The 15,884-nt window shown below is 30.1% G+C and overlaps 1 protein-coding gene across 2 annotated transcripts in view; it reads left to right on the top strand.

The window, feature by feature from the left end:
• Nucleotides 1-15,553, top strand: part of LOC107447151 (rho-related GTP-binding protein RhoN) — a 65,790-nt gene extending 50,237 nt beyond the window's left edge. For both annotated transcript variants that reach the window (XM_016061991.3, XM_016061990.3), the window contains exons 5-6: nt 2,002-2,103; nt 13,142-15,553. In XM_016061991.3, coding sequence (XP_015917477.1) covers nt 2,002-2,103; nt 13,142-13,342 — 303 coding nt within the window. In that variant the 3' untranslated portion in view covers nt 13,343-15,553. The remainder of the gene's footprint in view (nt 1-2,001; nt 2,104-13,141) is intronic.
• The last annotated feature ends 331 nt before the right edge of the window (nt 15,554-15,884 follow it).

Here is a 15,884-nt window from a genome sequence, read left to right as displayed (position 1 = left end):
AGACCCTTCGCAAAATATTTTATCTTAAAAAACTTGTCTTTTGCAAAATATTGAAAACGCGAGCCCAACAAAAAATATAATTTACGTAAGAAGACGCTGTACTCTTTTTCACCCACATAAGTATTTATTATTATTATTTTTTCCTCCCAAATGGCAGGCACTGAACTTTATTCTTCGCCTAAGAAGATGCCGGAATTGTTACTCATTTTACGTTACCCAGTGGGCACCTGTGAACCAAAGTCACGGAGGCGAGCAACATAACCCACGCCACACTGCCACAAACCCGCTCATAGGGTGAGCCACATTCACACATCACACACAACAGAGGACAACACAAGAGAGAGAAACATCCATGCCCAGAGCGGGATTCGAATCCGCAGCCATTGGCTTCGCAGTCAGGCGCGCTAACCGCTCGGCCACCTGACCGGCTCACACATAAGTAATTTAAAATATAGAAAAATTGAGTTAATGTAAACCATGAAGTGTCAAATGTTAAAATGCAAACAAATTATTGCTGAATTACGCGATGGGGAATAATTTGCATTTTCATGTTTTGAAACATTTTTAGAGCGCATTTGAAACTTCATGATTTACTCTTGGTTTATCTGAGCTCACTTTTTTCTAAATTTTAAGTTTCAAAATATCAATTGGGGTTGGAACAGAATTTGCTATAAGAAGTTTCTCCTGCAGTATACCGTCCTCTTAATAACGGATTCTTCGCTATTTTTTTCATTCCAAAAATGGCCCCTTTACAAAACTGTTATTTTGAATATGTTTTTGACGTTTCTTCGTTTTAAAACTACATTTAAAAAAAAAAATCCGATTTTCCCGGAGTAATCCCGGATGTCATTTCCAGACTTTTTATTGCAGCATTAAGATTTAGTTGTGGAATATAAGGTTTGGGCATCATTGTTTTGATTAAATATTTTATTTTGTTCATAAAATGCGGTTTAATTTTAGATTTGGTTAACAACTAAGTTTCCGCTATTTTTTTATTGCTCTTCATCGATCTCAACTGGACGGCCAGAACTAGGTGTATCTTCAAGGCCAAAATTTCCATTTCCAAACATGTTATACCATTCTCGAGTGACTCTTTCAGCTATGATACCCTCTCCCTACACAACACAAGTGCAACGAGCAGCTTTTGTAACTTTAGAGCCCTAATTCAAAGCAAAAAGATGTCGAAACTGCTCATTTTTCTTTACTTGGCATTCCGATTTAATGATTTAAAAATTAACGTAAATAAACTAGAACCAAAAAAATAAATAGATTGCGATTTTAGCAAAATATTTCTTTCGAATGATCTAAAATATTACGACGAAAGCATTTAATGACACGCGGAATGATACATTTTTTAAAAAAAAAATTGTGTGAACTTAGATGCCAGCGCAATAAGATTTTTGTTTAAGGTATTCAGAAATGATTGTGCTCCGGAAAAAATCCGGATTTCCGGATCTTTCGCAAACCGTGTTCCGGAAGTTATCGGAAATCCAAGGTTGAGAAATTTCAAGAAATCATCGTCACATTTATGTATTAAAATTCTTGTATATTTTATTTAAAAATATTGGAACTAGAATTTATACTTGACATTTCTTTCATTCGTTAATATTTTTTCTGGTAGAATAATAAAAGTGACTAAAGATAAAAGTAAACATACAAATATTTATTCATTTAAATTATGCTGCATTTAATTTATTTATTTTTTCATGTTTTGAAAATATCACAGTCATTTAAATTTATGAATATATTAATTTTTTGAAATGCGTCATTAATGATTTTACTCAAGAAATTTTCAGGATTTTTTGAGTTGGACTAACAATCACCCAAGTATTGAAAGATTTGATTTTCATGGCGTTTATCATTTCTAAATGAGCTCAACTTATAGAAAAAATATCTATTCTAGGAATCAAACATGAATTTGAATCTAAGCTATAAAATGTGTTAAGGGTGTTTTTTAAATGTGTATTGTGTAATTTTTAAAAAATAATTTTTATTCTATAGTGGTATCCTGAAATTAGAAGGCATAGTGAAGCTCCAATAGTGCTATGCGGGTGCCAAAGTGATTCCAGAGATGACGTCAAATATCCCGTCACACCTGAGCAGGTAACAATATCAGTTTTTCAAAACAAAAAAAAGGGGGATTTTTTTTTCAACTACAAAATCTAAAAAAGAAATTAAAACGGTCCGAGTAGCATCTGGAATATTGCGATCATTCATTTAACTGTTCTGGCGTATCGACAGCTCTGTTGTTTTTTGAAATCTGGCGATAAATCGCGAAATCAGAATCCTTCTATTCGCATGATTGGGTTACAAAATGCTTGGATGATCACCCATAAAATGAATTACCCATTAAAATAGATCGTTTTGTGCTCGAAATATTGCCTCGTGCAATAACATGTGTGTTTTCTCTTTTTGAATGGAATTTGTATTTTATATTGTTAACACGTGGATTAAAACGCTGTTCGATTCCATGAAGTTCATAGAATATGAAAAAGAAATGCGTAATACTGGGAAGAAAAAACTGCATTAGAAAAGATTTGATGACCCTTAATGAACTTACATGTGATAGAGAATATCGATTTAAATAGTTAAATTCGTTGTACCTGAGAGTTATATTCTAATTCCCAAACAGAAATAACAAATATTCAACATGATGCATAGCGTTTTTAAAAAGTGTTTAAAGGTGCTTATTTTTAATTTTCGTTTTTAAAAACCCATAAAGGTGCTTTTTTCATTGGGTGGTTTTAAAAAGTACTTGATTTTCCCTTTCCGAAAATGAGACTTTTTTTTACCTCGTCGATTTTCGCAACGTATTATGCAAAAGCGTGCTTTTCACGTTGTTCTATTCAACGTTCTTACAATTCATTCAACCAGAGTCCATTTCGGCGTATCATCAATCCATAGCGTATGATTGTTCTATTCAACGTTTTTACAATTCATTCAACCACAGTCTATTTCGGCGTATCACCAATCCATAGCGTATGATTGTTCTATTCAACGTTTTTACAATTCATTCAACCACAGTCCATTTCGGCGTATCATCGATTCATAGCGTATGATTGTTCTATTCAACGTTTTTACAATTCATTCAACCACAGTCCATTTCGGCGTATCATCGACCCATAGCGTATGAAAGCGCCATTCATTTCGCATGCTTGATGAAATACTTGCGAGTCCGCATGTGCGTCTACTCTACTGAGCTGGGTTCGATGAGATTCTTGCACTCTCATGTGCAACTCTGCTTCATTTTGCAAGATATTTTCAATTTCAAGCTTCCTTTACCCTCTCTGATATCAAACCAAAAATTCTCTCAAATCATTTTATAATGGCTAATATAATAAAAAAAAAGTACTTTGTCAGAAACTAGTTATTTTATCGTGATCTTGTAAAGTCTTTGAAAACTATTTTGCATTTTGTTAATGTGTATAGTGCTTAAAAATATTTTTTAAGTGCTTAAAAAGTACATAAAAGGTGCTAATTAATTGTTGAAAGATTTGGCTACTCATCCTGTTTAAATAACTTGAGATTTTCCAAGTATACCACGTTAATGTGCTCAATATTGTTTTACGCGATTGCTTCAATTGATTAGTTAAATATTGCATACTTAATTTATTACTTAACGCGATTACCAGACACTATCTTGAAACCTTTCAGAAACCTAAAATTTTAAAATAAAATATTGGTTTCAGAAGTTCTTGAAAACCGCTGAACAATTTTCAACTTTGGTGATCACAGAACAGGGTGAGTGATCAGGAAATAGTATCCATCTATAAATGTCTGGGAATTTAAATTCCTCAAAAATCAGAATATGCATTAATTTGGGTTTTACGTACCTAAAGGTCCAAATTTTTTTCTCCATACATATCTATTTTGTAGTAGTAGTTTATTTAAAAAAAAATTTTATTTTCAACTCCAATTATATTTGTTTTGTAATATTTTTTATTTCAAAGAATAATGATTAGCTGAAAATTAATTATTTACGTCATGAGGAGTTGCAGGGAAAATTGATAAAAATAAGACGGGAAATATTATCTTTTGAATGTTAGTAGCCTTTGTGTGGAACTGAATCAAATATTGAAGTTCTGCATTGTTTGTTTCCGTTCTGCACAACATATTAAAGATTTTCCGGTTCTGTTTCAAACGAAATTAAAATATTGAAAATAACTTAATGTCGATGTGAACATCAGAATTTTTTTTTTTTAATAACAAGCTTGACTTTCCGGTTCTTGTTTCAATCGAAAAAAATACTCCCATCAAGTAAAAGTTATTTACAGAAAACATTTTAATTAGTTTAGTTCTATTTTCAAAATTTTTTCCTTATTTTGACTACTATTTTTTCCTTATTTTAACTACTATTTCAGGTTTTTTATACTAAAATCGTTTATTAAAAAAAAACATGGATACATTTTTACGAATGAATTTAAATATAAAGCTTTTAAAGTTAACACTTAACTCAGTGGCTCGACAGTACATGGAGAGCCACGGCCTACTGTGCCCATCCCAGTTTTCATGATCTTGGGCTCTGGAGTGCGGGAGCATATATTCCGGTTGGGTGGGCAGCCAAACGCGGAACCCCCAATGTTTCCCCTAGCAAGTTAAATACACATTTTATAGTCTCACAGAAGGGATAAAAGGTTGAGTCAACATTGCCCAGTCCTAGGGTAGAACCCCGAACCCGCGGCACAGGTGCGAAGCTCTACCGCAAAAAATGTAAATTTCTTGAAGGATATAAAACTCTCTAGTAATGGAAATGGATTTACAAAAGATTGTCGTTAAATATGAAGTTCGTGAACTGCGTAATTTTAATTAAGTTTTTGATTTAAAAACGAAATTGTTGTCGAACATGTATATTATTTAAGACTATTAAACACTACTGCTCTAATGCCAAACTAAATTGAATTAATGTATATAAGGTTATAAAGTACTTTCCTCCTTCTTTCGATTCTCATTTAATAATACGTAACGTTTATTAATCTTTTTCCGCTTCTTTATGTTGTATTTTAGTCACGTCTGACCCTTTGTACCATCTGGCAGGAAGTATCTATAGCGTGTTTAAATGAAAACCATTATCTATTAATACATTGTTTTTTCTTCACCTGTTTTGTTTACAAAAAATTTCTGTTTATATTTTTAACTTTGTTATCTTTCTCTACTTTGAGATAGACGTTTTTAATGTGCTTATGATTTAAAAAAAATATTTTTATTGTTTGTAATGCATTACATTCATGTATAAGTAAAAATTAAAGTTTTTAAGTTTATTAGTTGTGTATCGGATTTCATGCCGATTTTCTCAGGCAACTAGGAAAGGTAGCTCTAATTTATGAGAAATAAAATAATTCAATTTGGTATAAAGATTGAACGTGCAGGGGTCTGTCCAGGCCAAATTTACTACCGTTTATCGGTACCTTCACAAATACAACTTTAGGAAAATTCTTAAAATTTTATTTTTGTATCAAAATTTTTGTACAAAATGTACAAAACATTTTGTACAAAAAAAGATAATCCTTATTTTTACCATATTTTTGAGTTGAGTTTTTAATATAATTTTTAATTTCACCAATTGTGTCTAAATTTTCACAAAATTGGTATCTCTCAAAGAAACCTAGACAGACCCCTGGTATGTAAGGGCACTAAACATATAAGCTTACCAAAACGAACATGGGTAAACAAAATTCAGGATGTAGTTGAGAATAAGTTCTCTCCAGGCGCTTTTACACACAGATACAGTTTTAAATACGTCTGAAAACACTTGACAAAAGTCCTATAAAATCATTCAAAATTAAAATTATTACAGGGTTATTCATAATTCCCTCCGCCTGTAATCGCCATTTTTCTTTACTGCAACTGGCTTCAGTGGTACATGTTACTGCCATCTACCGACAACTGCTTAAATTAAAACTTGAATACTTTCGGAATAATTAAATATGTTTTTTTTTTTTTTGCCATATTCGTCTTCGCTTTTTTACTATAACCCTTCGAAACCCCGAAGGGAATTATGAATAACCCTGTATTTTTAATTTCAAAAATAACTTTTGATTAGTCAGAAATGCGTATAAGTATTTTCTATTCAAAGCTCATATCAAGAGGCAACTTAATGACATAAAAGTAGTATCTACATTTTTAAAATAGTCAAGAGAGCGTTTTGATTAAAAATAAATAAATAAAAGCAAGATTTTCTTTAAGACAATAAAAAGTTTATGTACATAGTGCTGTGATCGAGTTTAAATTAAATTTATAAAGTGCTTATCTGGAAACAATACTAAGGAACAGTTAGATATAAAAATATCAATTTGGCGATAAGTTTGGCGGCTTACACCATGTCCCTCATTTGTATTCATTTATCCTTTATTGTCCTAATTATTAAATATATTTATTTTCTTCAATTTATTCTTTCAGAGCTGCGGTGGCTCAGGGGTAGAGCGTTCGCTTTCCAATGAGGTGAACCGGGTTCGAATCCCAGCTATGACTGATCGATACGAATTCTGCATCCGGCTTACACCGACCACAGTGCTGACTTGAAATATTGTCAGTGGTAGACGGATCATGGGTTAGAGTCCCCTTGCCGTTAAGCTAACCGTGGGAGGTTCTCGTGGTCTTTCTCACCATGTAACGCAAATGCGGTTTAGTTCCACCAATAAGTCCTCCACGAAGGCTAATTTTTCCTAATACTTGATCCAGAAGTTCCCTTGTCTTCTGGATTTTGTTCAAAATTACATGGCTACGGAGTTGAACATTAGTAGACGTAAACCCGAAAATTGGGTCGGCTGTTCAATGACGGTTATAAAATAAAATTCCCTCTTTGAAAAACCGTGGTGGCTCAGGTGACTCATGCGTTCTCCTTCATAAGAGGTGAACCTGGTTCGAATGCCAGTGCTCTGGCTGTCGCTACGAATTCCGCAACTTGCTCGGACCGACCACAGTGCTGACGCAAAAATAGCCTCAGTAGTAGACGGATCATGGGTTAGAGTCCCTTTACCGCCAGGCTAACCTTAGGATGTTTTCGTGATTTTTCACTCTATGTACCGCAAATGCTGGTTAGTTCCATCAAAAAGTCCTCCACGGAGGAAAATTTCTCCCAATACTTGAATCCAGAAATTCCCTTGTCTTCTGGGCTGGGTTCAAAATTACAAAGCTACAGTTCCGGCTGTTTAACGCCGGTTTTAAAATCTAACATAAAATTCGTTCTTTCTATTTCTATTAATAATTACTTTATCTTCGTAATCTGAAAATTAACAACTTATGGACAGTACAAATTTATTCATTACTTAAACTACGAACTTATGTCCAGTAATATGTGTTTCAGCGCTTCATATTCCATTAAGCAATTACATTAAATTTTTCTTATTTTTGTATTATGTTTCCTAACTTTCAGAATCAACAAATATGTAATAAAACATTGTTTTAGAGGTTAAAAATATTGACACTGATATTTAATAGTCCTGATATTTTTATGCTTTTACAGCTGTGTAATGTTTGTGAATTTTGGTTATGATCATAAAAAACATTTTAAAAAATGCGTCCGTTTCTCCAAAAGTGTGCGATAAAAAATAATTAAATGAAATGAAACTCCTTAACTATTTTTTGATCTATGTGACCAGATATTTAAATACTTTTTTCAATAAGTACCCTTAAAATCATAGTAAAGATTTAATTTTATACCTACGTAGGTAAACTACTCAGCAGAAAAGAATTTATTGGACTGAAAAAAGTACGAATATCTTAAATATTTAAAGATTATTAGCTCTAAAACAATAAATCGTCATTTTATCGAGATTATTTTTTCATATTTATTAATTATAAACGTAAGTAATTATAAACAGCTTGCGGATTAAATGTAGACAACCGTCTAGTAATTTGGTTTGACATTAAATTAGATCTAAAAATATATATTTATTAGTTGAAATAGAATGTAAATATCAATATAATACTTAAAAATTATTTTCATAAAAGTAACATTTGTGTCAAATAATTAATAAATCGTAAATAACCTTGTGCCCCAAAAGGGACACCAGTGTCCCATATATATATATATATATATATATATATTTCTCTCATTGCAAGCGGAAATAAATATATTTAGGTATTTAATTATGAAAAAACATTTTAATAGTTGCTAAAAAAATCTGGTAGATTGTCGGTATTTCATTTGTACTAAAATGTAAAATCAAAAAAAAAAAGATTTTCAGATTAAAATTTCAATTTTTTTTTTTAATCAATAATTGACTTTGTAAATTAAAGAAATTTGAATGATGAATAGCTATTTCTCTTAGATCTATAAAACTTTTAAAATAAGTTCAGATTTGAAAAAAAAAAATTTTTTTTTGGAAGATTTTACCTTTTACGCAGAAAAAGACTCTGGTGTTTCATACTGTATTTCAGAAACATAAATTATTAAGACGCTAAATGTATTATTTTTCACTTATTTTGACCTAAATTAAAGCAAAATATCGGAAAAGGTATGAAAATTCTGCCCCGAAAGGTTAACAATGAGATGCAAAGAAAATCAGTTTTTAAAAATAAATTTGCGAAAAATATGCTCAAAAAGCTCATATAAAAAAAAATTATTTTTTTGAATAAATTTTATTTATTTTTTGTTTAGTGAATTGTGTTAATTGCACTCGTCAAGGGCCGAATTTGACATGCCTGGCTTAGTGCCTTGAATCAGCTTAACAGTTTAAAGAGTTGTCAATAAAAGCATTAGTAATTTTTCTTATTAACTTCGTTGTGTTTGACTTTTTTCACCAACCATGTTGAAATATCCATTCGTTACAATTTAAACGCACCATTTATTCTATTCCTTTCAGAATTCTTTGTATTAGTGTAAATTTAGATTTGTTCAGAAATACGAATGGATTTTTTTTAATTTTTTTATTTATTAATTTTTTTAATATTTAATCTTTAGCAATTACATTGTTAAAGAATGCGCATAACGTTTGCTGATAAACATTTGACCTCAACTCTCTCTCTTGAATCATGTAATATAAAAATGCTTCAAGTATAGATTTTGCACCGATTTTATATTTATAATTCTTATCATTCATTACATAATTCAGGGGTTTGTTTAGGAGAAATTTAGATCCGACGAACCCTTTACAAATTAAATTATCGAAAAACAAACCCTTCACAAAAAACTTAATCCTAAAAACGGATCTTTCTCAAAATAATTTACCAAAAAACAAACTCTTCAAAAAATGCTTTATCGTAAAAATAAACCTTTCACAAAATAATATTTCTTAATTATCTCTTTGTAGTATTTTTCGTTTTAAAAATCACACTTCACAAAATTTTTTTCTGAAAAGCGGGGCCGATGATGTTATTAATTCATAATTTATGAACTACAACTTCTTGGAAGACATGCTTTTTTTTTTGTACTAAAAAAAAACCAGTCTTTTATTTTACACATGTATCACTCACACATTCACTACCTGGGAGGAAAGAAAAAAAACAGATTTAGCGTTAATTTTAAATTTTCAAAATTATAAGATTTTTCACAAAAGCGTTACCGTACACAAAAGTTTTCTCATAATTATCTCTTTATAATATTTTTCGTATTAAAGATTTCACTTTCCAATTTTATTTTATTTTTTTTTTTGAAAAACTGGGTCGATGATGTTAGACATAATTTATAAACTATAACTTTTTGGAAGACATTTATAAACTACAACTCTTTGGAAGACATGCTTCTTTTTGCTCGAAAAACAGGACCTCTATTTTACACATTTACTCCTTGGAGAAAAAAAATGAAAAAAAAAGATTCTGCGCTAATCTTAAATTCACAAAATTATAAGATTTTTCACAAGAGTGTTACCGTATAACACTCTTGTGAAAAATGTGCAAGAAAAAAACGAAGAGACTACTGCTTTGATTTTTGTTAAAATCACAGAAACAGATCCTTGCTCATAAAAGTTTGAGCCAACGCTTATATTTAAAAGTTTATCAAAAAAAAGGTGTTAATTATTTCATTCTGTCAATTTAAATTTGAAAGTTCAGCAGCTGAATAAAACAATATTGAATGTGTTACATCATTTAGGGCAAAATTAATGATAGCTACCGGTCGCAGGGCGAATAAATTTATCAAATGGCGATTTAATAACTGTGTGCCGATCGCAAATTTTTTATTCCTATAAAATTTTTAAACTTTTGGAAAAAGTCGCCACTGTTATAACTATTCGTTGGTCTTAACAGGGATTTCCAACTTACTTGAGGCCGGGAGCCACAATTAAAAACACAAATCAAATGGTGGGCCGCAATTTTATCAAAATTTTTTGTAGGACTCTTTTATGTTTGAAGGAACATTAAATATTACTATCAGATTTTTATCAAGTTGTACAAAACAAAAGTATTGAATTACAAATTAAAATAAGAATTAGTTTTTTAAAAATATTTAATTGTTATTAATAATATTTTTAAAAATATTAAATAAATAATAAAAATTCGGGCTACAATAACTTTCAACGCGCACCTATGTATTAAACAATTAATGTGCAACAGATATCTAATTGTTAAGGTATTAAAACTTACATAGTAGCACACAAAATATTCAATGAGAAAATTGAGGTTTGTCTGCTGCAACACCAGAGAATAGATATTTACATTTTAAATTTAAAATTTACAAATGTGTGTTTAAATATTTTCGTCCAAAATGAGTGGTTTCAAAAAGTTAAATCGGAGAATTTATTCGAGAAAATTTCTGATACGCACATGCTAAATTATATTCACAAAATACGAAAAAAATGAAATAAAAAAGAGCGACATACACGATTATTTTTGTATTTGAATAAATATTTTCTTGAATGCAAAACCTGAAAAATAAATTTCTTTGCACCGTTGGTATGTTAAATTTCACAGAAACGAAGAAATTAGGTTTCTATTAACGAGAAAAGTATTTTAAACCCATATAGATTTTTCACGAAAATTGTTCGCAAGAAAATGACAATATATTTTAGTTCGCGGGCCACAAAAAAAGGCTTCGCGGGCTGCCAGTTGGAAACCTCTGGTCTAGAGAAAAATATTATTTTACATTTTAAAAAATAAAATTTTTTCATAATATTACTTTTTTTTAGAATAATATTTTTCTTTTTTTATTTCTTTCATTGTTTTCTTTGCATTTTGCAAAGAGAACAGGATAAATGAGTAAATAATTTATAGCAATGGCGTAGAACAAAAATAACTAATACCTAATTAAAATTTTTAAATTTAAAAAGAAAATTTTTTTTTCATTATAATATTAAGAAAATACGGGGAATGCTGTTATCGCTGTTTACACAACCTTTCGCTAGACATTGACATCAAGCTGTTTATTTTTTTTCGCTTTCATTGGAAAGATTAAAAAACATAATAAAAACAAATAACCTAAGAACGTTTAGCTACCAAAAAATTAAAAGAGGTCATTGAATTTTCTTCCTAATACCGCTTTGTTTCGATTGAGAGGATTTTATTGTTAAAGGATTTATGCTTCATTTAATAAAAGTTCGTGCTCTTGTACAATTGGCGTTGTGTTAGTCTTAATTTCAATATTTCGTTTAACGCCAAATCCGAATGTATGACACCAAAATTCCACTATAAGTAGTTCCTGCGTCAGTTTCCTTTCCTAAATAACCACGTCTATCTATCATAATCCTGTATCTTCATGTCTACGGTACCCTTCTCGTGGGAATTATGAAGAGGCCGGAAGACGACCACTTAGTGGTCGGGAGATTTTTAAGGGTGTTGGCGGAAATATGCGGGAGAGGAAACGAAGCCGTCACGGGTATGGCTTCTTGGCGACAGATTCTTACAGGTTGTGGAACATCTGTAATAATAGGGAGATAGAAAATAGGATGAAAATGCCGCGAAAATTCTCCATTAGTTTTCGCTCTAAAGAATATTTATTTTTTTTGTATGTGTTTATAAATTGGCGTGAAAATTATTGTGGAACATCTTACACTTCACTCTTGTTAACGTGGGAAAACAGGACTGTTAACCTCACTTTTACTCTTTTATATGGGAAGGTATGAAACTGTCCGCAATACCCCCCCCCCTTTATTAACAGTTATATTTATACTTTTTGTGAACTTTTAGAAATTGCATAAATTAAATTTCATTATTTTTTTTTTAATTATTTTAATTTTGCAGATATTGACAATTGTTCAAAATTATATACAATAATAGTGTTTGTTTTATTAATTTTTTTTTTGATAGATAGATGGAAAAATTTTCCCCGACCCGCCCTTATTTAGGGCATACGGGTAAATGCTTATTAAAATCAAAAAAACAGTACAAACATAAAATACATAATCAGACATGGCAAACAGTCCATGAACATGGCGAAGCAGGGCAGCAAAAATCATGTAAGGTGATAAAACATTAAAACAACAATATATTAAAAGTGTCAGTTAAATTTATCTATCTATCATTATGATAGATAGATAGATAATTTAATGATAGATAAAAGATTTGAAGAGAATGAATAGGATTTCCAACTAACATAGCTTTTGCTGTTAATTACTAAATTTGACTGTATTTATGCAATAATGATAAACAATATAATTTTTAACAATTTATCATGAGCAGCGCATAAGGCCCTTTCTTTATGAATGTTATAAAATTCGATCTTAAGTGCAGTAGTGAAAATAATAATTTTATTCGTAGGATAAAAACTATGCATTACAATGTTTTTTATTTTTTATACTTATATTTTTTTTACGAATTAGCATCTAGATCAATCACGGCAAATGCAAATTTAAAAGCATGATAATCATTTTGATTGTTACTTTGTGGGATTGTTACTAAGCGAAACGTATTTCAGTTGCACTCAACTATCAAACTGATCTTGATGCTTTTAACTCTGCTCCGTTATTGATTGACTTTATAACGTTGTAACCGACTATTATAAAGTTTTTTTTCTTTACTTAAAAAATATTTTGCGACTTCTAATGTATGTATGTTTTGTTACATAGTTTTTTAGCATCTTTCTGCAAATATATGTCAAAGAGGCTATATGTTTCCAGAACCTCTTGCTATGTATAGCTTTTTAATTAAAGGGAAATGTATTGAATTAATTTTGATTGCTAAGCATTAATTAACTGTACCAAATTGTTAATGTGTATCAAGAAGTTTGTAATTTAAAACCATTTCTAACTTTTTGTTCTTTTATTTATAGGCAGCAGCTGTAGCACGACAAATGAACGCATCAGCGTATGTAGAGACATCAGCCAAAGATGAACTTGGTGTCACAGATGCTTTCGAACTTTCTGCTTTAGCCGGACTTGGCAAAAGCCGTTTCTCAAGTCTAGTAAGAAGACATGCGCCGCACTTAAAGCGCCATGTTAGGCTTAGTCAGCAAAAATGTCTAATCATGTGATACGTCGTGAAATGCTCAATGAAGGGATGATTCTGAATTTTAAAAGAGACTTTTTGGAACGTATGAGTTATGCAGCCGTTCGGTCTACTCAGATTAGACCGACGAGTTGCGCATATGCTCAATAAATTCTCTGGATACTTATACAGCAGTTATTTTTCCCATCTGCCAATCGCTTTAAGAATGTGGCAGTTTTCAAAATTGGGGACCAAATCATTGTTTGCTGTTTGAGTTAGATTACCAGGTGCAGTTTAGTTTGATTGCTGCTAAAATTGTTAGTTATTTTCAAAGAACATATTGTTTTGACAATCAATACTTATCTTTGAGTTTCTGTAATATGACGAAAGAAATTTGTTCTAAAAGTGTAGTTTTTTGCCTTTTTTTTTATTAAGTTTTTGTTTTAAAATGAAATCATAAAAAAATTATAGTTATTACTTTTTTTTTAAATAGCTGTACGAACTTTATACTTAGTTGATAATTGGTAATAAAATTTTAAAGCAAACGAAACGTTGATGTTATTAGCTTCCAGTGGTTGATATTATATACTTTTCTACTTCAAAAACGTCAATGAAATAATAAATTTTGTAGCGTTGCGTGACATCATTTTTTTTTCTTCCTTTTAACCATTATTGGATACTATTTTTGACAGGATTGTATTTTTTAAAACTCGAATTTAATTCGTGGTGATACATTTCTATAGGTATATTTTATAAAACAAATTTCTAAATGTGTCAGCAAATGCAAGAATAATGCGATATATGACTCTGAAAATCTACGTAACTCTATTACTAATTTTAGAACTGTTCCCTGAAAAATTTTAAACTTGGTTTCGTTCGAGAATCGTATAACGCAAGCAAGGATCGAAATAAAGTGAAAGTAGACTCAAATAAGTTTTTGACTATGATTATGAGTTAGGTAAATATGACATTTGGAGAATTTAACGCTTCGATAAATTAAATGTGGAGTTATTGTTTCTATTTTGCAAACTGTATATTCCATAAAAGCGCAATTAGTTGTTCAATGACGATCTTCTTTAAAAAATATTTTTCAAATCCTTTCCAATAAGTATGCACACTGGAAGTTGCAAATTAATATTAAAGAGGAGAAAAACTGAATCATCACTAGTGAGGAAAGCTGGATGAAAAATACCCTAACCAGTTTGATTGCATGATGAAATTTGAATGTTTGCAGTTAATAATAGTGATTCTTTAGATTTCTAGAGCATTTTTGCGTTTTCTTGCTTAAATATTAATTTGCAGTCGTTAATGTGCGTACTTAATTAAATCGAAAAAGATACTAATATATATATATATATATCTATACACATATTTAATAACCATTTAAAATTCCTGATTTTCTGCCACTGGAAAATAGTAAATGAATAATTTAATAAAGTAAAAAAATTATATTTTGGGCCATTAAAACATAGCCAATGTAATAAAAAAAAGTAATAAATTGGATGGAATATAAATAACAACATAGGTTGGTTGGTATTTTCTAATCCAGTGGCTTTTAGCGACCCGCTTTCGTCTTTGGCATTTTTTTTTAAATAAAAATTTTGAAATAAATAAAAGCTTGCATTATAGTTGCGACCAACTACAGCTAAGAGGAAAATCTCCCAAGAAAAAAGAAAAAAGCGCTTCGTTAAAAGCCGTTGGATTGTAAGTTAGCGAAACTGTTTCATATTTAGAACAGCTATTTGAGTGTTTCATTACATTACTTTTAATATTGTAATTCTCATTTGAACTTGAACTCTGTATTTATTTATTATATTTTACACTACTTAACTGTAAATAGTGCTTTTTCAGAGATAAATTTGCATGATGACATGACGTTTAAAAACTAAATGACTTTAAATTTCCTTTGTTTGTATTTCATTGGTTCAAACTTTTAAAATATGATTAATATAAAAAACTATTTATTTTGTATTACTTTTTACTGCACGTTGTTTTAAACAGCTCATATTTTGTGTTTATGCATTTGAACAAAATCACTGCTCGATTGACAATGAGTTGTCTGAATGTTGAGCGTTTAAAGAAAAAAAAAAAGAGTTCCTATTGTGAATGTGTTCATGTAAATATGAAAATAATTTGTTAAACATTCTACGACGATGAAATTATGTGTGCATTTATTTTGTATACATTTGTACAGTTTGTCAATGGAGCCTTATTGTATAAAAAGAGAAAAATGCAATAAAATATTATTAATGTTAAACTTATGTTTTGATATCATTTATTTTGAAGACTAAGATATCTTATGAAAACTGTATTAAATATATTTATAAATTACACTTTGAAAACTAATGCAGAATTAATTCTGGAAACTGGGATTACTATGATGCAACAGTTGGAAATCGATGTACACATTAATTATTTTTGCAGTAGTTAATGTATTCATAAATTGCACATTAAAAATTAAGAATTCATTTAGCCCAATAGATGGAAAAAGATAGATTAACTATTTTTGTGGAAGATAATAAAAATTATTGCAGAATTTATTCTGCAGACTGAGGTTAATTTGACCCAATAATTGACTATAGATGCAT

This window comes from Parasteatoda tepidariorum, chromosome 10, assembly GCF_043381705.1.
Source record: "Parasteatoda tepidariorum isolate YZ-2023 chromosome 10, CAS_Ptep_4.0, whole genome shotgun sequence".
Classification (NCBI taxonomy): Eukaryota; Metazoa; Arthropoda; class Arachnida; order Araneae; family Theridiidae; genus Parasteatoda; species Parasteatoda tepidariorum.
This window is presented reverse-complemented; position numbering and strand designations above follow the sequence as displayed.